The 23,590-nt window shown below is 47.7% G+C and overlaps 1 protein-coding gene and 1 non-coding gene across 3 annotated transcripts in view; both read left to right on the top strand.

Annotated features, from left to right (window-relative positions):
- The window catches only part of PPIE (peptidylprolyl isomerase E), an 83,837-nt gene that overhangs the window by 58,246 nt on the left and 2,001 nt on the right, over positions 1 to 23,590 (top strand). For both annotated transcript variants that reach the window (XM_063954071.1, XM_063954070.1), the window contains exon 9: positions 11,023 to 11,165. In XM_063954071.1, coding sequence (XP_063810141.1) covers positions 11,023 to 11,165 — 143 coding nt within the window. The remainder of the gene's footprint in view (positions 1 to 11,022; positions 11,166 to 23,590) is intronic.
- Positions 15,454 to 15,641, top strand: LOC135052855 (U2 spliceosomal RNA). The gene has a single exon (XR_010242312.1). It is a non-coding gene; the product is annotated as a U2 spliceosomal RNA (small nuclear RNA).

The following is a 23,590-nucleotide window of genomic DNA, read 5'->3' as shown; positions in this document are numbered from 1 at the left end:
CGTATAAAGGGGAGGAGTTATTTGGGGTCGGTCTATCGGACCTGGTGGCCACGGCAACGGCTGGAAAATCCACCTTTTTACCCCAAGTCACCTCGCAGCAGAAAAAGATACCGTCTTTTCAGGCTCAGTCCTTTCGTCCCCATAAGGGCAAGCGGGCAAAAGGCCACTCATATCTGCCCCGGGGCAGAGGAAGGGGAAAAAGACTGCAGCAAACAGCCTCTTCCCACGAACAGAAGCCCTCCCCCGCTTCTGCCAAGTCGTCAGCATGACGCTGGGGCCTTACAAGCGGACTCAGGCACGGTGGGGGCCCGTCTCAAGAATTTCAGCGCGCAGTGGGCTCACTCGCAAGTGGACCCCTGGATCCTGCAGGTAGTATCTCAGGGGTACAAATTGGAATTCGAGACGTCTCCCCCTCGCCGATTCCTGAAGTCTGCTTTACCAACGTCTCCCCCCGACAGGGAGGCGGTATTGGAAGCCATTCACAAGCTGTATTCCCAGCAGGTGATAATCAAGGTACCCCTCCTACAACAGGGAAAGGGGTATTATTCCACGCTGTTTGTGGTACCGAAGCCGGACGGCTCGGTGAGACCCATTTTAAATCTGAAATCCTTGAACACTTACATAAAAAGGTTCAAGTTCAAGATGGAGTCACTCAGAGCAGTGATAGCGAACCTGGAAGAAGGGGACTATATGGTGTCTCTGGACATCAAGGATGCTTACCTCCATGTCCCAATTTGCCCTTCTCACCAAGGGTACCTCAGGTTTGTGGTACAGAACGGTCACTATCAGTTTCAGACGCTGCCGTTTGGATTGTCCACGGCACCCCGGGTCTTTACCAAGGTAATGGCCGAAATTATGATTCTTCTTCGAAGAAAAGGCGTTTTAATTATCCCTTACTTGGACGATCTCCTGATAAGGGCAAGGTCCAGAGAACAGTTAGAGGTCGGAGTAGCACTATCTCAAGTAGTACTACGACAGCACGGATGGATTCTAAATATTCCAAAATCGCAGCTGATTCCGACGACACGTCTGCTGTTCCTAGGGATGATTCTGGACACAGTACAGAAAAAGGTGTTTCTCCCGGAGGAGAAAGCCAAGGAGTTATCCGACCTAGTCAGGAACCTCCTAAGACCAGGCCAAGTGTCAGTACATCAATGCACAAGGGTCCTGGGAAAGATGGTGGCTTCTTACGAAGCGATTCCATTCGGCAGATTCCACGCAAGAACTTTTCAGTGGGATCTGCTGGACAAATGGTCCGGATCGCATCTTCAAATGCATCAGCGGATAACCCTGTCTCCAAGGACAAGGGTGTCTCTCCTGTGGTGGTTACGGAGTGCTCATCTTCTAGAGGGCCGCAGATTCGGCATTCAGGATTGGGTCCTGGTGACCACGGATGCCAGCCTGAGAGGCTGGGGAGCAGTCACACAGGGAAGAAATTTCCAGGGCTTGTGGTCAAGCATGGAAACGTCACTTCACATAAATATCCTGGAACTAAGGGCCATTTACAATGCCCTAAGTCAGGCAAGACCTCTGCTTCAGGGTCAGCCGGTGTTGATCCAGTCGGACAACATCACGGCAGTCGCCCACGTAAACAGACAGGGCGGCACAAGAAGCAGGAGGGCAATGATGGAAGTGGCAAGGATTCTTCGCTGGGCGGAGAATCATGTGATAGCACTGTCAGCAGTGTTCATTCCGGGAGTGGACAACTGGGAAGCAGACTTCCTCAGCAGACACGATCTTCACCCGGGGGAGTGGGGACTTCACCCAGAAGTCTTCCACATGATTGTGAACCGTTGGGAAAAACCAAAGGTGGACATGATGGCGTCCCGCCTCAACAAAAAACTGGACAGATATTGCGCCAGGTCAAGGGACCCTCAGGCAATAGCTGTGGACGCTCTGGTAACACCGTGGGTGTACCAGTCAGTGTATGTGTTCCCTCCTCTTCCTCTCATACCAAAAGTACTGAGAATCATAAGAAGGAGAGGAGTAAAGACTATACTCGTAGCTCCGGATTGGCCAAGAAGGACTTGGTACCCGGAAATTCAAGAGATGCTCACGGAAGACCCGTGGCCTCTACCTCTAAGAAAGGACCTGCTCCAGCAGGGACCATGTCTGTTCCAAGATTTACCGCGGCTGCGTTTGACGGCATGGCGGTTGAACGCCGGATCCTGAAGGCAAAAAGGCATTCCGGATGAAGTCATCCCTACCCTGATCAAAGCCAGGAAGGATGTAACCGTACAACATTATCACCGTATTTGGCGTAAATATGTTGCGTGGTGCGAGGCCAGGAAGGCCCCTACAGAGGAATTTCAACTGGGTCGTTTCCTGCATTTCCTGCAAACAGGACTGTCTATGGGCCTCAAATTAGGGTCCATTAAGGTTCAAATTTCGGCCCTGTCAATATTCTTCCAAAAAGAACTGGCTTCTGTTCCTGAAGTTCAGACGTTTGTCAAGGGAGTACTGCATATACAGCCTCCTTTTGTGCCTCCAGTGGCACCTTGGGATCTCAATGTAGTTTTGGGATTCCTAAAATCACATTGGTTTGAACCACTCACCACTGTGGACTTAAAATATCTCACATGGAAAGTGGTAATGCTGTTAGCCCTGGCTTCAGCCAGGCGTGTCTCAGAATTGGCGGCTTTATCCTATAAAAGCCCTTACCTAATTTTTCATACGGACAGGGCAGAATTGAGGACTCGTCCTCAATTTCTTCCTAAGGTGGTTTCAGCATTTCACTTAAACCAGCCTATTGTGGTGCCTGCGGCTACTAGGGACTTGGAGGATTCCAAGTTGCTGGACGTAGTCAGGGCCCTGAAAATGTATGTTTCCAGGACGGCTGGAGTCAGAAAATCTGATTCGCTGTTTATCCTGTATGCACCCAACAAGCTGGGTGCTCCTGCTTCTAAGCAGACGATTGCTCGTTGGATTTGTAGTACAATTCAGCTTGCACATTCTGTGGCAGGCCTGCCACAGCCAAAATCTGTAAAAGCCCATTCCACACGGAAAGTGGGCTCATCTTGGGCGGCTGCCCGAGGGGTCTCGGCTTTACAACTTTGCCGAGCAGCTACTTGGTCAGGGGCAAACACGTTTGCTAAATTCTACAAATTTGATACCCTGGCTGAGGAGGACCTGGAGTTCTCTCATTCGGTGCTGTAGAGTCATCCGCACTCTCCCTCCCGTTTGGGAGCTTTGGTATAATCCCCATGGTCCTTTCGGAGTCCCCAGCATCCACTAGGACGTTAGAGAAAATAAGAATTTACTTACCGATAATTCTATTTCTCATAGTCCGTAGTGGATGCTGGGCGCCCATCCCAAGTGCGGATTGTCTGCATTACTTGTACATAGTTATTGTTACAAAAATCGGGTTATTGTTGTTGTGAGCCATCTTTTCAGAGGCTCCTTCTGTTATCATGCTGTTAACTGGGTTCAGATCACAAGTTGTACGGTGTGATTGGTGTGGCTGGTATGAGTCTTACCCGGGATTCAAAATCCTTCCTTATTGTGTACGCTCGTCCGGGCACAGTATCCTAACTGAGGCTTGGAGGAGGGTCATAGGGGGATGAGCCAGTGCACACCAGCTAGTCCTAAAGCTTTTACTTTGTGCCCAGTCTCCTGCGGAGCCGCTATTCCCCATGGTCCTTTCGGAGTCCCCAGCATCCACTACGGACTATGAGAAATAGAATTATCGGTAAGTAAATTCTTATTTTCTCTAACGTCCTAGTGGATACTGGGGACTCCGAAAGGACCATGGGGAATAGCGGCTCCGCAGGAGACTGGGCACAAAAGTAAAAAGCTTTAGGACTACCTGGTGTGCACTGGCTCCTCCCCCTATGACCCTCCTCCAAGCCTCAGTTAGATTTTTGTGCCCGAACGAGACGGGTGCAGGCTAAGGGGCTCTCCTGAGCTGCTTAGTGTAAAAGTTTAAAGTAGGTTTTTTATTTTCAGTGAGACCTGCTGGCAACAGGCTCACTGCACCGAGGGACTAAGGGGAGAAGAAGCGAACTCACCTGCGTGCAGAGTGGATTGGGCTTCTTAGGCTACTGGACATTAGCTCCAGAGGGACGATCACAGGCCCAGCCATGGATGGGTCCCAGAGCCGCGCCGCCGTCCCCCTTACAGAGGTCCGGAAAATCGGCGGCAGAAGACGTCCTGTCTTCAATAAGGTAGCGCACAGCACTGCAGCTGTGCGCCATTGCTCTCAGCACACTTAACACTCCGGTCACTGAGGGTGCAGGGCGCTGGGGGGGGGCGCCCTGAGACGCAATAAAAACACCTTTTTTGGCAAAAAATACATCACATATAGCTCCTGGGCTATATGGATGTATTTAACCCCTGCCAATTTTTACATAAAAAAGCGGGAGAAAGGCAGCCGAAAAAGGGGCGGAGCCTATCTCCTCAGCACACTGGCGCCATTTTTTCCTCACAGCTCCGTTGGAGGAAGGCTCCCTGACTCTCCCCTGCAGTCCTGCACTACAGAAACAGGGTAAAACAAGAGAGGGGGGGCACTAAATTGGCATATAAATATATACAGCAGCTATATTAGGGAAAAACACTTATATAAGGTTATCCCTGTATATATATATATATATATATATATAGCGCTCTGGTGTGTGCTGGCAAACTCTCCCTCTGTCTCCCCAAAGGGCTAGTGGGGTCCTGTCCTCTATCAAAGCATTCCCTGTGTGTGTGCTGTGTGTCGGTACGTTGTGTCGACATGTATGAGGAGGAAAATGGTGTGGAGGCGGAGCAATTGCCTGTGTTAGTGATGTCACCCCCTAGGGAGTCGACACCTGACTGGATGGTCTTATGGAAAGAATTACGTGATAGTGTCAGCACTTTACAAAAGACTGTTGACGACATGAGACAGCCGGCAAATCAGTTAATACCTGTACAGGCGTCTCAAACACCGTCAGGGGCTCTAAAGCGCCCGTTACCTCAGGTGGTCGACACAGACCCAGACACGGACACTGACTCCAGTGTCGACGGTGAGGAAACAAACGTATTTTCCAGTAGGGCCACACGTTACATGATCACGGCAATGAAGGAGGTTTTGAACATTTCTGATACTACAAGTACCACAAAAAAGGGTATTATGTGGGGTGTGAAAAAACTAACCGTAGTTTTTCCCGAATCAGATGAATTAAATGAGGTGTGTGATGAAGCGTGGGTTTCCCCCGATAAAAAACTGCTAATTTCTAAAAAGTTATTGGCATTATACCCTTTCCCGCCAGAGGTTAGGGCGCGTTGGGAAACACCCCCTAGCGTAGATAAGGCGCTCACACGCTTATCAAAACAAGTGGCGTTACCGTCCCCAGATACGGCCGCCCTCAAGGAACCAGCTGATAGGAAGCTGGAAAATATCCTTAAAAGTATATACACACATACTGGTATTATACTGCGACCAGCAATCGCCTCAGCCTGGATGTGCAGTGCTGGGGTGGCTTGGTCGGATTCCCTGACTGAAAATATTGATACCCTGGACAGGGACAATATATTATTGACTATAGAGCATTTAAAGGATGCATTTCTATATATGAGAGATGCACAGAGGGATATTTGCACTCTGGCATCAAGAGTAAGTGCGATGTCCATTTCTGCCAGAAGAGGATTATGGACACGACAGTGGTCAGGGGATGCGGATTCCAAACGGCATATGGAAGTATTGCCGTATAAAGGGGAGGAGTTATTTGGGGTCGGTCTATCGGACCTGGTGGCCACGGCAACGGCTGGAAAATCCACCTTTTTACCCCAAGTCACCTCGCAGCAGAAAAAGATACCGTCTTTTCAGGCTCAGTCCTTTCGTCCCCATAAGGGCAAGCGGGCAAAAGGCCACTCATATCTGCCCCGGGGCAGAGGAAGGGGAAAAAGACTGCAGCAGACAGCCTCTTCCCACGAACAGAAGCCCTCCCCCGCTTCTGCCAAGTCCTCAGCATGACGCTGGGGCCTTACAAGCGGACTCAGGCACGGTGGGGGCCCGTCTCAAGAATTTCAGCGCGCAGTGGGCTCACTCGCAAGTGGACCCCTGGATCCTGCAGGTAGTATCTCAGGGGTACAAATTGGAATTCGAGACGTCTCCCCCTCGCCGGTTCCTGAAGTCTGCTTTACCAACGTCTCCCCCCGACAGGGAGGCGGTATTGGAAGCCATTCACAAGCTGTATTCCCAGCAGGTGATAATCAAGGTACCCCTCCTACAACAGGGAAAGGGGTATTATTCCACGCTGTTTGTGGTACCGAAGCCGGACGGCTCGGTGAGACCCATTTTAAATCTGAAATCCTTGAACACTTACATAAAAAGGTTCAAGTTCAAGATGGAGTCACTCAGAGCAGTGATAGCGAACCTGGAAGAAGGGGACTATATGGTGTCTCTGGACATCAAGGATGCTTACCTCCATGTCCCAATTTGCCCTTCTCACCAAGGGTACCTCAGGTTTGTGGTACAGAACTGTCACTATCAGTTTCAGACGCTGCCGTTTGGATTGTCCACGGCACCCCGGGTCTTTACCAAGGTAATGGCCGAAATGATGATTCTTCTTCGAAGAAAAGGCGTCTTAATTATCCCTTACTTGGACGATCTCCTGATAAGGGCAAGGTCCAGAGAACAGTTAGAGGTCGGAGTAGCACTATCTCAAGTAGTACTACGACAGCACGGATGGATTCTAAATATTCCAAAATCGCAGCTCATTCCGACGACACATCTGCTGTTCCTAGGGATGATTCTGGACACAGTACAGAAAAAGGTGTTTCTCCCGGAGGAGAAAGCCAAGGAGTTATCCGACCAAGTCAGGAACCTCCTAAGACCAGGCCAAGTGTCAGTACATCAATGCACAAGGGTCCTGGGAAAGATGGTGGCTTCTTACGAAGCGATTCCATTCGGCAGATTCCACGCAAGAACTTTTCAGTGGGATCTGCTGGACAAATGGTCCGGATCGCATCTTCAAATGCATCAGCGGATAACCCTGTCTCCAAGGACAAGGGTGTCTCTCCTGTGGTGGTTACAGAGTGCTCATCTCCTAGAGGGCCGCAGATTCGGCATTCAGGATTGGGTCCTGGTGACCACGGATGCCAGCCTGAGAGGCTGGGGAGCAGTCACACAGGGAAGAAATTTCCAGGGCTTGTGGTCAAGCATGGAAACGTCACTTCACATAAATATCCTGGAACTAAGGGCCATTTACAATGCCCTAAGTCAGGCAAGACCTCTGCTTCAGGGTCAGCCGGTGTTGATCCAGTCGGACAACATCACGGCAGTCGCCCACGTAAACAGACAGGGCGGCACAAGAAGCAGGAGGGCAATGATGGAAGTGGCAAGGATTCTTCGCTGGGCGGAGAATCATGTGATAGCACTGTCAGCAGTGTTCATTCCAGGAGTGGACAACTGGGAAGCAGACTTCCTCAGCAGACACGATCTTCACCCGGGGGAGTGGGGACTTCACCCAGAAGTCTTCCACATGATTGTGAACCGTTGGGAAAAACCAAAGGTGGACATGATGGCGTCCCGCCTCAACAAAAAACTGGACAGATATTGCGCCAGGTCAAGGGGGACCCTCAGGCAATAGCTGTGGACGCTCTGGTAACACCGTGGGTGTACCAGTCAGTGTATGTGTTCCCTCCTCTTCCTCTCATACCAAAAGTACTGAGAATCATAAGAAGGAGAGGAGTAAAGACTATACTCGTGGCTCCGGATTGGCCAAGAAGGACTTGGTACCCGGAAATTCAAGAGATGCTCACGGAAGACCCGTGGCCTCTACCTCTAAGAAAGGACCTGCTCCAGCAGGGACCATGTCTGTTCCAAGACTTACCGCGGCTGCGTTTGACGGCATGGCGGTTGAACGCCGGATCCTGAAGGAAAAAGGCATTCCGGATGAAGTCATCCCTACCCTGATCAAAGCCAGGAAGGATGTAACCGTACAACATTATCACCGTATTTGGCGTAAATATGTTGCGTGGTGCGAGGCCAGGAAGGCCCCTACAGAGGAATTTCAACTGGGTCGTTTCCTGCATTTCCTGCAAACAGGACTGTCTATGGGCCTCAAATTAGGGTCCATTAAGGTTCAAATTTCGGCCCTGTCAATATTCTTCCAAAAAGAACTGGCTTCTGTTCCTGAAGTTCAGACGTTTGTCAAGGGAGTACTGCATATACAGCCTCCTTTTGTGCCTCCAGTGGCACCTTGGGATCTCAATGTAGTTTTGGGATTCCTAAAATCACATTGGTTTGAACCACTCACCACTGTGGACTTAAAATATCTCACATGGAAAGTGGTAATGCTGTTAGCCCTGGCTTCAGCCAGGCGTGTCTCAGAATTGGCGGCTTTATCCTATAAAAGCCCTTACCTAATTTTTCATACGGACAGGGCAGAATTGAGGACTCGTCCTCAATTTCTCCCTAAGGTGGTTTCAGCTTTTCACTTGAACCAGCCTATTGTGGTGCCTGCGGCTACTAGGGACTTGGAGGATTCCAAGTTGCTGGACGTAGTCAGGGCCCTGAAAATGTATGTTTCCAGGACGGCTGGAGTCAGAAAATCTGATTCGCTGTTTATCCTGTATGCACCCAACAAGCTGGGTGCTCCTGCTTCTAAGCAGACGATTGCTCGTTGGATTTGTAGTACAATTCAGCTTGCACATTCTGTGGCAGGCCTGCCACAGCCAAAATCTGTAAAAGCCCATTCCACACGGAAAGTGGGCTCATCTTGGGCGGCTGCCCGAGGGGTCTCGGCTTTACAACTTTGCCGAGCAGCTACTTGGTCAGGGGCAAACACGTTTGCTAAATTCTACAAATTTGATACCCTGGCTGAGGAGGACCTGGAGTTCTCTCATTCGGTGCTGCAGAGTCATCCGCACTCTCCCGCCCGTTTGGGAGCTTTGGTATAATCCCCATGGTCCTTTCGGAGTCCCCAGCATCCACTAGGATGTTAGAGAAAATAAGAATTTACTTACCGATAATTCTATTTCTCATAGTCCGTAGTGGATGCTGGGCGCCCATCCCAAGTGCGGATTGTCTGCATTACTTGTACATAGTTATTGTTACAAAATCGGGTTATTGTTGTTGTGAGCCATCTTTTCAGAGGCTCCTTCTGTTATCATGCTGTTAACTGGGTTCAGATCACAAGTTGTACGGTGTGATTGGTGTGGCTGGTATGAGTCTTACCCGGGATTCAAAATCCTTCATTATTGTGTACGCTCGTCCGGGCACAGTATCCTAACTGAGGCTTGGAGGAGGGTCATAGGGGGAGGAGCCAGTGCACACCAGGTAGTCCTAAAGCTTTTTACTTTTGTGCCCAGTCTCCTGCGGAGCCGCTATTCCCCATGGTCCTTTCGGAGTCCCCAGCATCCACTACGGACTATGAGAAATAGAATTATCGGTAAGTAAATTCTTATTTTTGGGACTTCTTGTAATTTGAAATATGTATCTAACTTTTAGTATAAAGCAACTAAGTGCCGTGCACCTTTTTACGTATTAATATTTAAGCGAAGTAATTGCATACATGGATGATTTTTGTTCTTGGGTTTTGATAAGAGAAACTGATTGTTCCAAGTCTCTTATTAATGTAGATGAGCTTTCATCTCTAACCATGCAGGCTCCCAGGTCTGTTTTTCTTGTGACATGTTGTTAACGAGTGTCAGAAATGTGCAGCTTACCTGCCAAATAGAAGCAACAGCTTTGTCGGAGTCTTCAAACTGCTGATTTGGGGTATAATTGCTACTGCAGTACCCCTCCCACTTGCCAACAGTGGCACCGACACCTTGGGCTCAGCAGGCACTGCCTTTGTGTCTGTTTGTGATGACTGTGTATTTGCTCTAGAAGTGCCAAATATCTACGGTTATGGTAGAAAAGGTTTACACCAAATGGTTGACATACTCAAGGTTGGCATATTCAAAAGGTTGATGGATCAAAAGGTTGACATGGAACTGGTTGACACATGAAAAAAGGTTGACACATGAAAAAAGGTCAACATGAGTTTTTCCTGTTTTTTTTGTTCATGTTCCCTTCCAGAACGTTAAACCCCAATTAGTTCACCCCGTCCCCTCGCATGGCGAGCGATTGCAGGTGCCCCACTCCGCTACTGCTGTGCTCGACACCGATTACCGTTCCCAATCGTAGTCCACATGGATTGTAAAGTTTGAAAAAGTTGAAGATATTAGAAAAAAAAAAAAAATCATATCAATCTTTTGACCATGTCACCCTATCATCCGGATACTATATCTACGTGGCACACCAGGGTCCTTGACACTTGGCTGAAGCAAGCATCGTTTTTACAAAAGTTGAGTCTTATTCTCACCGTTAAAACCTGTGAGAAGCGACAACTCTATGTTGCTAGTGCACACTGATCACTGGTGCTTGCTGTACTTCTAAATCTGTGTACAACTAATGCTGGGCATACACGGTCAGATAAATTGTCTGTCAGACCAACAGACCTTTTATGTGACAGACTGGCACCAATCAGATATTGTGGCCATATTTCATTCTATGGCCACATGATATCTGACTTCCTCCCCTGTAAAGGAACAGGGAACTTTTCGGTCACGCGGACAGTGGCAGCTTACACTGCACACTGTGGCCGACTTCACACTTAGGTTGTACTAATTCTATTGTGACAGGTGTCACAACCTAGCAGCTTTAGCACATTGAGTGGTTTTGTTTGCAGCTGTGATGCGACGTGAGACGCAGTATTTATTGGAAAAAGTATGCTGCGCTCCTGGTGCCTGAGCATCTCCATCACACTGTCTTGTGTAAAGATGCTGAGTGTAGGAGTATACATCTGTATCCTCTTACACTCTGCATTGTATTGGACTGTAAGACTTTTGCACTGTATCTGTTCATCTTTTCTTCAGCTGCTGCGTCCTCCTTGTGGTACCAAATAAAAGATGATTGGAAATATGAGATGCCAGTTCAGTAAATCGAAGTGCCTAGATAACTGTCGTTCGGCAATATAATGTAGCATTTAACTATTTATGTGATTTAGGTTAGCTTGGTAAAGGTTATTCTAATAAGGCTCTTGATTACTTACTGTAATCTATTTTGTACAGGCTTGCTATCTATGGCCAATTCTGGTGCAAATACGAATGGCTCTCAGTTCTTCATCACATGTGACAAGACGGACTGGCTTGATGGGAAGCATGTAGTGTTTGGAGAGGTGATGGAGGGAATGGATGTGGTGCGTCAGATTGAGGTCAGTTTTTCCATGTTTCTTTTATGACTCATGACAATTCATAACACAGTTTGTAGTTTTTTATTTCTTTGTGAAAGCACCTTTTACTCCCCCATTACACTGATAAGCCTGCATACTACCCTGTGTTGTCTTTAATAAAAAAAAAAAAAAGGAAAACTGCACTGTGCGTGTCTCACTGATTTATTTTTTTACTAGCTGCTTTTGCATGTAGCCCACAAATACTGCATTTTTTTTCTATTTTTTTTATATAGTGCAATTTAGTTTTGAGTTTGGACAACCAAATCTAAATCTCTCAGCACATTTTAAATCCACCCCACCGGCAGAGCAGCATGGTTTTGCCCCGGAGTAAAGTTACTTGCTTTTTTTTTCTACATTGTTCGCAACACAGAATCAGGCACTTAGTCAGGCTTAAACTAGCTTTGCCACCGCCAAAATAGTTGAGGAACATGTGCGTACACACAGTTTCACAAAAATATTAACAAACATGCACACTGATGCACTTTCCCCCCTTACACCGCACCAATATAGACATAATTCATAACTCGGTTATTCGGATTTAAAATGCAAGCTTCATGCACACTGGAGCAGATCAGGGCTGTCTGATTCACTGCACTGTTTGATAGTTTTGCAGTAAAAGACACACCCCAACAATCCAACCACTTTCATAGTCTGATTCAACAGAGAGAAAAAACTGCCCATAGTTACACAGTACCCAACACTTGGGCTGCTATTAAAACACTAACTTTAACCTTGTCCAAGAGAGTTGGTCATCTCCTGTATAATCCAAAACTCCAAGTTCAGAGTGTGTATGTGCATGACATCACTTAGGTGCACCGCATGCCACAGTTTCAAAGTACACGCTGACAAAAACTGACAGACCCAAGCAATGGCAGACACAACAGCTAATATTTCAATTACATTATATTTTAATACATTTGTATAAGTAACACCTTGTAATTCAACTTTTACAATATTGTCTGTGCTTCTGAACCAGTTTATACTAAAGTTACCTGACCTGAAAATAGAGAAAAACATTAGTACATTGTGTTTTTTTGTGAAACATAGCTATTCCTTCCTATGACTATTACACTTGCTCTGAGGTGTTCAGTGGCTACTAGAGCAATGCATGGAATTGACTGAGGCTTTAGTCGTTGTTATACTGGTGCAAACACACCTGCAATGTAGACTCTTACATTTAGTTACAAAATGCATTACTTGAAAGACCTGCTTTTTATTTTAGTTTTTTTAGTTTTCTTTATTTTAGTAATGGTCAAAGCCTTGACCATTACTCTGGACTGACAAACGGGTTTCTCTTTTTACTGAAGAATTACTTTTAGATAGTTTCTGGAATGTGCACAGAACTCTGTAATGGTGTGTACCCACCGATACGACTGGACGATCCGAGGGCAAACACATCGGTTGACCGACATAGAGGGCATGACTCCCGCTATGCCGGCCCATCCCCGCATAGCGCTGCATGGGATAGTCAGCAGTTTCCCTTGATTTTTTGAACATGCAAAAAGATCGGGAAGAAACGGACGACCCCATGGGAGCGCGCCATGCACGATATCGTACATACCACACAGAGCAATTGGTCGCCCGATTGATCGGGAATACCCCGATCATTTGACAAATCATACAGTGTATGCACCTGAAGAGAAAATAGAAGGGAAAAAAAAAGCAAAAATAGGAAATATAGATTTGAGTGAAATACTTGCTTGTATGACCTTTTTTTGTTTTTCCATTTAAATGTCCATTTCTGTTTATTTAAAATTGCATTTTCGGGAACTTTGCATCCTTTGAAAGGTGTTCTACAGTTAAAATTTAACTAGAGAACCCCCCAGCCTTGGTTACCCTCTAGGGAAAGCTGCTCGGCGTGAAATCAGATCCATGGCTGCGAAATGCTGTAATATTTTTTTCTATCATCCATCTGGGGGACGCTGCGCACTTACAATTGGGGTTAGAGTGTGAGAGTATGGAGTTTGGCACAGGCTGTGAAAAGAACTAACTCCTCCCTTTCATTCCCCTCCCATTAACCCCCTGTTTACAGGAAGTACTCAGTTTTAGTTTTGTGCTTTGGAGTACAGGCACACTTTTCTTTTGCTCCTAGCTTTTAGTTAGGTTTTATTTCTATTTGTTTTGTTTGGCGTTTAGTCCCTAATGTTGGTGACAAACACATCCAGAGTGAGAGTAGTTGGGATAGAAGAGCTTCTCTGAGCGCTCTTTCTCACTCTGTGTTGCCTCTGTGGAGTCACTACACCGCTGAGGTGCCTGGGTCTCTCCCTTCCAGCTCACAGAATCCGAGGAGGCACTGGATCAGGTAGGAACAACCTCAGCCTACTAAGGCAGTACTAGGCTGTGACCCTTCTCATACTAGCATATGACAGTCCCCCATGCTGTGTGTCTGCTGGCCGTATATTTCCTGTGCTCTGCTGGGTCACTGTAAGGGCTGTATAAAGGACTGTATGATGGCTGAGGGGTGGCTGCGCTGACTCCTGTGGCCAGGGGACACTGAGGGCAGATTTATAAAGTGCCTCAGGTCCCGATGTTTGCGCTGCTAAATGCACACCTCCCCCAAAATGGGAAAGCGCCATTTTGTGCAGCTTCTTGCTGCATACGAAGTCCCTCTCTCTATTTCTGCAGCCATGAGAGGCTGTGGCTCAGCACACTAGTGCAAGAGTCCAATATGTATAGAGACCTAAGTTCTAGCCCAACTCTGGACAGAAACATTGGGGGTCATTCCGAGTTGTTCGCTCGTTATTTTTTTGTCGCAACGGAGCGATTAGTCGCTAATGCGCATGCGCAATGTCCGCAGTGCGACTGCGCCAAGTAAATTTGCTATGCTGTTAGGTATTTTACTCACGGCATTACGAGGTTTTTTATTCGTTCTGGTGATCGTAATGTGATTGACAGGAAGTGGGTGTTTCTGGGCGGAAACTGTCGGTTTTATGGGTGTGTGCGAAAAAACGCTACCGTTTCTGGGAAAAACGCGGGAGTGGCTGGAGAAACGGAGGCGTGTCTGGCCGAACGCTGGGTGTGTTTGTGACGTCAAACCAGGAACGAAACTGACTGAACTGATCGCAGTTGCCGAGTAAGTGTGGAGCTACTCAGAAACTGCTAAGAGGTGTCTATTCGCAATTTTGCTAATCTTTCGTTCGCAATTTTGATAAGCTAAGATTCACTCCCAGTAGGCGGCGGCTTAGCGTGTGCAAAGCTGCTAAAAGCAGCTAGCGAGCGAACAACTCGGAATGAGGGCCATTGTTATTATCTTTATTGTATGGAGTTGCTGGATGTTTTGGCGCCCTCAAACCAGTCTAAACTGCCTCACCCGATTAGGCCTTGCCCCCAGCAGCATGGCAGGAAGCTCCTGATCACATGTCAGCAGCTCAGCATAAGGGGGAGGGGGGAGCACTGTCATTCTTTGCACTGAGATATAGTGGGACTATTGTGATCAGTAACACATACCTCCCAACTTTGTTGGCGGCCAAAGAGGGACTCTGGCACAGCCGCACCCGTCCAGAAAAGGGGCGTGGCTTCAGGGAAGGGGGTGTGGCTTCACGGCAATGCCGCAATCACGAGCCACGCCTCCATTCTCCGTCACTATCGGAGCATGGTCAGCGCTCTGTGAGCTGCTGTCATGCCCCCTGTCCCTCTTGTCTCTGTGAATAGACACTGTGCCCCCCCACCACGCGGGACACTGCGGCCCATGGGTGGGACAGCGGGACAGTCCCAAAAAAACTGGACTGTCCCATGAAAATCGGGACAGTTGGGAGGTATGGTAACAACCCACAAGGTGATAACTTTAAAAGTGATCTGCCAATACAGATGGGTCCACAGTTATCTTGACTAGTTTTCTGTGCCTAGGCACAACATGATTTATCAGCATAAACCCTAATCTATTGTTCTCAACTGCAATGCAATACAGCAGGGGATTAAGTCCGACTGGCCAGTCTCAGTTAATCCTATTAAAGGTCAAGATAAATGTGGACCCATCTGTAGTATAATATACACAATAGCAAGTATTCTGGGACTATTGCAGGTTTCTGTAATTAGCCCAGCAAATATATACATGATATTTGCTTGTTAGAAAATCCTACCTGTGTTGTCATGTACAAATAATGCCCTCTCCTCACAAATTACAGGCACTACAGTAAATATAGTGGCTATTACTATGTTCAGCCTTTAGTCCACCAAATTGGTGGTATGGCTTTATTCTGTAGCTGGTATAGTGGAACTTTTACTGCCTCTATTACGTAGCCCACTAACTGCAACCAATATGCAAGTGATATTTGCTTATCTCAGCCTTTTAGCAAAGTTCAGGTGTAATATCTGTTTTTATCAGTTTAATATCTGATACGCTCCCTATCTAGGGACCATACATTACATGAATTTTTAGTAAGATAGAAGAGGAGCTTGCTCTGTCCACTTTATACATTGACCTGGTATTGCAGTGCGTCCAGGACCAGTACACAAATACTGGTATAGTCAGAGTCTGCCTTTGCTTGCACTATGACAGTGTAGTGGGACTGGTACACTTTTTACTACTTAGCCCACAAATCTTGGTAAAATGTTAATGGCTGAGTTAATGTAAAATAATCTGTGGTAAATACTTTCACACCTAAAAGAGTGATTGATGGTACTCTGTTTTCCTTTCATTATTTTTATGTCCGGACACAAGACAGACATTTTTTTTTGTGCATTATGTACCTATAAACTGCCAAAATGGCTGCACAGACCTGAATGCTCCTTACGCAGCTTATACTGTGCAGTGTGCCAGGCCCTTGACAGACACTATAGCTCAGTTACTTCAAAGGACAATCATTTGTCCTAGTGATTATGATCTCTAGTTATGGTCACTTCTAAGGCAGGTCTAAAGGCCCATACACACTGGGTGATTTTGAGCTCAAAGTAGCTAACTTTTGGCATTTTGAGCTACTTTGAGCTCAAACTTGGCCAGTGTTTATAGCCGGGTGGTGAGCGCTGATGCGCGCTCCCGCATCATCGCTGGCCACTATCCGTCAGGCTGGCTGTATAGCCGAGTGAACCACTTTTCACAGACTCTTACTGTGGAAAGTGCTTCTCCCCCCCCTAGAAAACTTCACCTTTTGGTGCGAATGTAAAGGCCTCTCACTGAGGTTCTTAGTCTTTTCTACCTCTTGTCCTTTCTGCAGAACAGTTATCAGAAGGATTTTGTCTTATCTTCAGAGACAGGGTTCTGCTCTAGACTTTCTTTTCCGGAATTGGTTACTAACATTCTTACGGATGTTCAGTGTTTCCTTCACAGATTTTTGCATATACAACTTCCTTGTGTAACTCCTGTTTCTCCTTTTGAGCCTCTGGAATCTGAGTTGCGGTTCCTTACTTTTAGGGTGGTTTTTCTTTTTCTTTTGGCCATTGCCTCAGCTCGGCGTGTTTTGGAGTTGGCAGCCCTTTCATAAAGTCCACCTTTGTTGGTTTTCTATCATGATAGAGTGGTTTTACATACAAAACACCTTTTCTCTGACGTCCTAGTGGATGCTGGGAACTCCGTAAGGACCATGGGGAATAGCGGCTCCGCAGGAGACTGGGCACAAAAGTAAAAGCTTTAGGACTACCTGGTGTGCACTGGCCCCTCCCCCTATGACCCTCCTCCAAGCCTCAGTTAGATTTTTGTGCCCGAACGAGAAGGGTGCACACTAGGTGGCTCTCCTGAGCTGCTTAGTGAAAAAGTTTAAGTATAGGTTTTTTATTTTCAGTGAGTCCTGCTGGCAACATGTTCACTGCACCGAGGGACTAAGGGGAGAAGAAGCGAACTCACCTGCGTGCAGAGTGGATTGGGTTTCTTAGGCTACTGGACATTAGCTCCAGAGGGACGATCACAGGCCCAGCCATGGATGGGTCCCAGAGCCGCGCCGCCGGCCCCCTTACAGAGCCAGAAGACAGAAGAGGTCCGGGAAATCGGCGGCAGAAGACGTCCTGTCTTCAATAAGGTAGCGCACAGCACCGCAGCTGTGCGCCATTGCTCTCAGCACACTTCACACTCCGGTCACTGAGGGTGCAGGGCGCTGGGGGGGGCGCCCTGAGACGCAATAAAAACACCTTAGATGGCGAAAAATACATCACATATAGCTCCTGGGCTATATGGATGCATTTAACCCCTGCCAGTTTTTCCTTAAAACAGCGGGAGAAAGGCCGCCGAGAAGGGGGCGGAGCCTATCTCCTCAGCACACAAGCGCCATTTTCCCTCACAGCTCCGCTGGAAGGACGTCTCCCTGACTCTCCCCTGCAGTCCTGCACTACAGAAACAGGGTAAAACAAGAGAGGGGGGGGGGGGGGCACTAATTTGGCAGATTAATCAATACAACAGCTATATAAGGGAAAAACACTTATATAAGGTTATCCCTGCATATATATAGCGCTCTGGTGTGTGCTGGCAAACTCTCCCTCTGTCTCCCCAAAGGGCTAGTGGGGTCCTGTCCTCTATCAGAGCATTCCCTGTGTGTGTGCTGTGTGTCGGTACGTTGTGTCGACATGTATGAGGAGGAAAATGGTATGGAGGCGGAGCAATTGCCTGTAATAGTGATGTCACCCCCTAGGGAGTCGACACCTGACTGGATGGTCTTATGGAAGGAATTACGTGATAGCGTCAGCACTTTACAAAAGACTGTTGACGACATGAGACAGCCGGCAAATCAGTTAGTACCTGTCCAGGCGTCTCAAACACCGTCAGGGGCTCTAAAGCGCCCGTTACCTCAGATGGTCGACACAGACCCAGACACGGACACTGACTCCAGTGTCGACGGTGAGGAAACAAACGTGTTTTCCAGTAGGGCCACACGTTACATGATCACGGCAATGAAGGAGGTTTTGAACATTTCTGATACTACAAGTACCACAAAAAAGGGTATTATGTGGGGTGTGAAAAAACTACCCGTAGTTTTTCCTGAATCAGATGAATTAAATGAGGTGTGTGATGAAGCGTGGGTTTCCCCCGATAAAAAAATGCTAATTTCTAAAAAATTATTGGCATTATACCCTTTCCCGCCAGAGGTTAGGGCGCGTTGGGAAACACCCCCTAGGGTAGATAAGGCGCTCACACGCTTATCAAAACAAGTGGCGTTACCGTCTCCTGATACGGCCGCCCTCAAGGAGCCAGCTGATAGGAAGCTGGAAAATATCCTAAAAAGTATATACACACATAGTGGTGTTATACTGCGACCAGCAATCGCCTCAGCCTGAATGTGCAGTGCTGGGGTGGCTTGGTCGTATTCCCTGACTGAAAATATTGATACCCTGGACAGGGACAGTATATTATTGACTATAGAGCATTTAAAGAATGCATTTCTATATATGAGAGATGCACAGAGGGATATTTGCACTCTGGCATCAAGAGTAAGTGCGCTGTCCATTTCTGCCAGAAGAGGGTTATGGACGCGACAGTGGTCAGGTGATGCGGATTCCAAACGGCATATGGAAGTATTGCCGTATAAAGGGGAGGAGTTGTTTGGGGTCGGTCTATCGGACCTGGTGGCCACGGCAACGGCTGGGAAATCCACCTTTTTACCCCAGGTCACCTCTCAGCAGAAAAAGACACCGTCTTTTCAGGCTCAGTCCTTTCGTCCCCATAAGGGCAAGCGGGCAAAAGGCCACTCATATCTGCCCCGGGGCAGAGGAAGGGGAAAAAGACTGCAGCAGGCAGCCTCTTCCCAGGAACAGAAGCCCTCCCCCGCTTCTGCCAAGTCCTCAGCATGACGCTGGGGCCTTACAAGCAAACTCAGGTACGGTGGGGGGTCGTCTCAAGAATTTCAGCGCGCAGTGGGCTCACTCGCAAGTGGACCCCTGGATCCTGCAGGTAGTATCTCAGGGGAACAAATTGGAATTCGAGACGTCTCCCCCTCGCCGGTTCCTGAAGTCTGCTTTACCAACGTCTCCCTCCGACAGGGAGGCGGTATTGGAAGCCATTCACAAGCTGTATTCCCAGCAGGTGATAATCAAGGTACCCCTCCTACAACAGGGAAAGGGGTATTATTCCACGCTGTTTGTGGTACCGAAGCCGGACGGCTCGGTGAGACCTATTTTAAATCTGAAATCCTTGAACACTTACATACAAAGGTTCAAATTCAAGATGGAGTCACTCAGAGCAGTGATAGCGAACCTGGAAGAAGGGGACTATATGGTGTCTCTGGACATCAAGGATGCTTACCTCCATGTCCCAATTTGCCCTTCTCACCAAGGGTACCTCAGGTTTGTGGTACAGAACTGTCACTATCAGTTTCAGACGCTGCCGTTTGGATTGTCCACGGCACCCCGGGTCTTTACCAAGGTAATGGCCGAAATGATGATTCTTCTTCGAAGAAAAGGCGTCTTAATTATCCCTTACTTGGACGATCTCCTGATAAGGGCAAGGTACAGGGAACAGTTAGAGGTCGGAGTAGCACTATCTCAAGTAGTACTACGACAGCACGGGTGGATTCTAAATATTCAAAAATCGCAGCTGATTCCGACGACACGTCTGCTGTTCCTAGGGATGATTCTGGACACAGTCCAGAAAAAGGTGTTTCTCCCGGAGGAGAAAGCCAGGGAGTTATCCGAGCTAGTCAGGAACCTCCTAAAACCAGGCCAAGTGTCAGTGCATCAATGCACAAGGGTCCTGGGAAAAATGGTGGCTTCTTACGAAGCGATTCCATTCGGCAGATTCCACGCAAGAACTTTTCAGTGGGATCTGCTGGACAAATGGTCCGGATCGCATCTTCAGATGCATCAGCGGATAACCCTGTCTCCAAGGACAAGGGTGTCTCTCCTGTGGTGGTTGCAGAGTGCTCATCTTCTAGAGGGCCGCAGATTCGGCATTCAGGACTGGGTCCTGGTGACCACGGATGCCAGCCTGAGAGGCTGGGGAGCAGTCACACAGGGAAGAAATTTCCAGGGCTTGTGGTCAAGCATGGAAACGTCATTTAACATAAATATCCTGGAACTAAGGGCCATTTACAATGCCCTAAGTCAAGCAAGGCCTCTGCTTCAGGGTCAGCCGGTGTTGATCCAGTCGGACAACATCACGGCAGTCGCCCACGTAAACAGACAGGGCGGCACAAGAAGCAGGAGGGCAATGGCAGAAGTTGCAAGGATTCTTCGCTGGGCGGAAAATCATGTGATAGCACTGTCAGCAGTGTTCATTCCGGGAGTGGACAACTGGGAAGCAGACTTCCTCAGCAGACACGACCTCCACCCGGGGGAGTGGGGACTTCACCCAGAAGTCTTCCACATGATTGTGAACCGTTGGGAAAAACCAAAGGTGGACATGATGGCGTCCCGCCTCAACAAAAAACTAGACAGATATTGCGCCAGGTCAAGGGACCCTCAGGCAATAGCTGTGGACGCTCTGGTAACACCGTGGGTGTACCAGTCAGTGTATGTGTTCCCTCCTCTGCCTCTCATACCCAAGGTACTGAGAATCATAAGAAGGAGAGGAGTAAGGACTATACTCGTGGCTCCGGATTGGCCAAGAAGGACTTGGTACCCGGAAATTCAAGAGATGCTCACGGAGGACCCGTGGCCTCTACCTCTAAGAAAGGACCTGCTCCAGCAGGGACCCTGTCTGTTCCAAGACTTACCGCGGCTGCGTTTGACGGCATGGCGGTTGAACGCCGGATCCTGAAGGAAAAAGGCATTCTGGATGAAGTCATCCCTACCCTGATCAAAGCCAGGAAGGATGTAACCGTGCAACATTATCACCGTATTTGGCGTAAATATGTTGCGTGGTGTGAGGCCAGGAAGGCCCCTACAGAGGAATTTCAACTGGGTCGTTTCCTGCATTTCCTGCAAACAGGACTGTCTATGGGCCTAAAATTAGGGTCCATTAAGGTTCAAATTTCGGCCCTGTCGATTTTCTTCCAGAAAGAACTGGCTTCAGTTCCTGAAGTTCAGACGTTTGTCAAGGGGGTACTGCATATACAGCCTCCTTTTGTGCCTCCAGTGGCACCTTGGGATCTCAATGTAGTTTTGGGGTTCCTAAAATCACATTGGTTTGAACCACTCACCACTGTGGACTTAAAATATCTCACAGGCAAAGTGGTAATGCTGTTAGCCCTGGCTTCAGCCAGGCGTGTCTCAGAATTGGCGGCTTTATCCTATAAAAAGCCCTTACCTAATTTTTCATACGGACAGGGCAGAATTGAGGACTCGTCCTCAATTTCTCCCTAAGGTGGTTTCAGCGTTTCACTTGAACCAGCCTATTGTGGTACCTGCGGCTACTAGGGACTTGGAGGACTCCAAGTTGCTGGACGTAGTCAGGGCCCTGAAAATATATGTTTCCAGGACGGCTGGAGTCAGAAAATCTGACTCGCTGTTTATCCTGTATGCACCCAACAAGCTGGGTGCTCCTGCTTCTAAGCAGACTATTGCTCGTTGGATTTGTAGTACAATTCAGCTTGCACATTCTGTGGCAGGCCTGCCACAGCCAAAATCTGTAAAAGCCCATTCCACAAGGAAAGTGGGCTCATCTTGGGCGGCTGCCCGAGGGGTCTCGGCTTTACAACTTTGCCGAGCAGCTACTTGGTCAGGGGCAAACACGTTTGCTAAATTCTACAAATTTGATACCCTGGCTGAGGAGGACCTGGAGTTCTCTCATTCGGTGCTGCAGAGTCATCCGCACTCTCCCGCCCGTTTGGGAGTTTTGGTATAATCCCCATGGTCCTTACGGAGTTCCCAGCATCCACTAGGACGTCAGAGAAAATAAGAATTTACTTACCGATAATTCTATTTCTCGTAGTCCGTAGTGGATGCTGGGCGCCCATCCCAAGTGCGGATTGTCTGCAATACTTGTACATAGTTATTGTTACAAAAATCGGGTTATTATTGTTGTGAGCCATCTTTTCAGAGGCTCCTCTGTTATCATGCTGTTAACTGGGTTCAGATCACAGGTTGTACGGTGTGATTGGTGTGGCTGGTATGAGTCTTACCGGGATTCAAAATCCTTCCTTATTGTGTACGCTCGTCCGGGCACAGTATCCTAACTGAGGCTTGGAGGAGGGTCATAGGGGGAGGGGCCAGTGCACACCAGGTAGTCCTAAAGCTTTTACTTTTGTGCCCAGTCTCCTGCGGAGCCGCTATTCCCCATGGTCCTTACGGAGTTCCCAGCATCCACTACGGACTACGAGAAATAGAATTATCGGTAAGTAAATTCTTATTTTTTTTTCCTACCAAAAGTTGTATCTACTTTTTATCTTACTCAAGACATTGTGCTTCCTGTGTTTGTCCCAGTCTCTTCCGGGTAAGGTCAGCACTTGTCCTTTTGGTTGTTGTTCGAGCCTTACGCATTTACTTGTCCCGTATGGAGTCCATTAGCCGTAGGGACACGTTGGTTCTTTGTGATGCGCCCAAGCGAGGTTGACCGGTCTCTTAGAACTCTGTGGCTCGTTGGGTCACATCAGCTATCCGTCGGACTTATGTGTCCTCTGCTGTTCCTGTTCCTGGCCCACTGGACTCGTGCGTCTCAGGCCGTTGGTGCCTTATGGGCTATTCGTGGAGGTGCAGCTTGTGTGGAGTGGCAGACTTCACAAGATTCTCATGTTTCCATACTGTCCGCCCCCCCCTCCTCAATCTTTGGCTTGCTTTGGGATATCCCAATTGTAAGTGCGCAGAGTCCCCCAGACGGACGATAGAGAAATTTGGATTTTGAACTTACCGTAAAATCTGTTTCTCTGTGTCCATCTGGGGTGCGCTGGGTTCCCTCTTGTCTGGTTTATTGATTTCTGCTTTCTCTCTCTCTCTCTCTCTCTCTCTCTCTCTCTCTCTCTCTCTCTCTCTCTCTCTCTCTCTCTCTCTCCTTTATTACTTTAATTGAGAAGAACTTCCTGTGAACAGGGGGTTGATGGGAGAGGCCAGAAGGGGAGGAGTTTGTTCTTTTCATAGCTTGTGCCAAACTCCATATTCACACACTCTAACCCCAATTGTAAGTGTGCAGCGTCCTCCAGATGGACTCATAGAGAGATTTTACAGTAAGTTTAAAATCCATATTTTTACACAAGCCACCCGGAAAAAATATATTTATTTTTTTATATTCAAGTTGGTTAAGAACATCTTTTTAAAACCTACCCAACAAGACACAGAGTCTCGTTCCACAATGTTTTCCATTTGGTTACCTTATTTGAACACGTTATTGGCTTCCACCAAAGAGTATGTACGTACGGTGGTTTGATTGACTACGTGGTACAATACAGAAACTCTCGCTACTTGGGTCGCCACCATTTTAGGACAATCCAAATGTATTACCATACTGTGAAATTACCACAAAACAGGTTGTTCCTTTATTGTATTATCATTTCTTGTGCTACTGTTTTATATGTATTTTACTTTAGTAAATTGCAGTAGATTGTTATATTGCATGTTGTGATGTACACTCTTTAACATGCGATGTGGGTTAATTTTCAATAAATATATATTTTTAA

This window comes from Pseudophryne corroboree, chromosome 2 (assembly GCF_028390025.1).
Source record: "Pseudophryne corroboree isolate aPseCor3 chromosome 2, aPseCor3.hap2, whole genome shotgun sequence".
Lineage (NCBI taxonomy): Eukaryota > Metazoa > Chordata > Amphibia > Anura > Myobatrachidae > Pseudophryne > Pseudophryne corroboree.
This window is presented reverse-complemented; position numbering and strand designations above follow the sequence as displayed.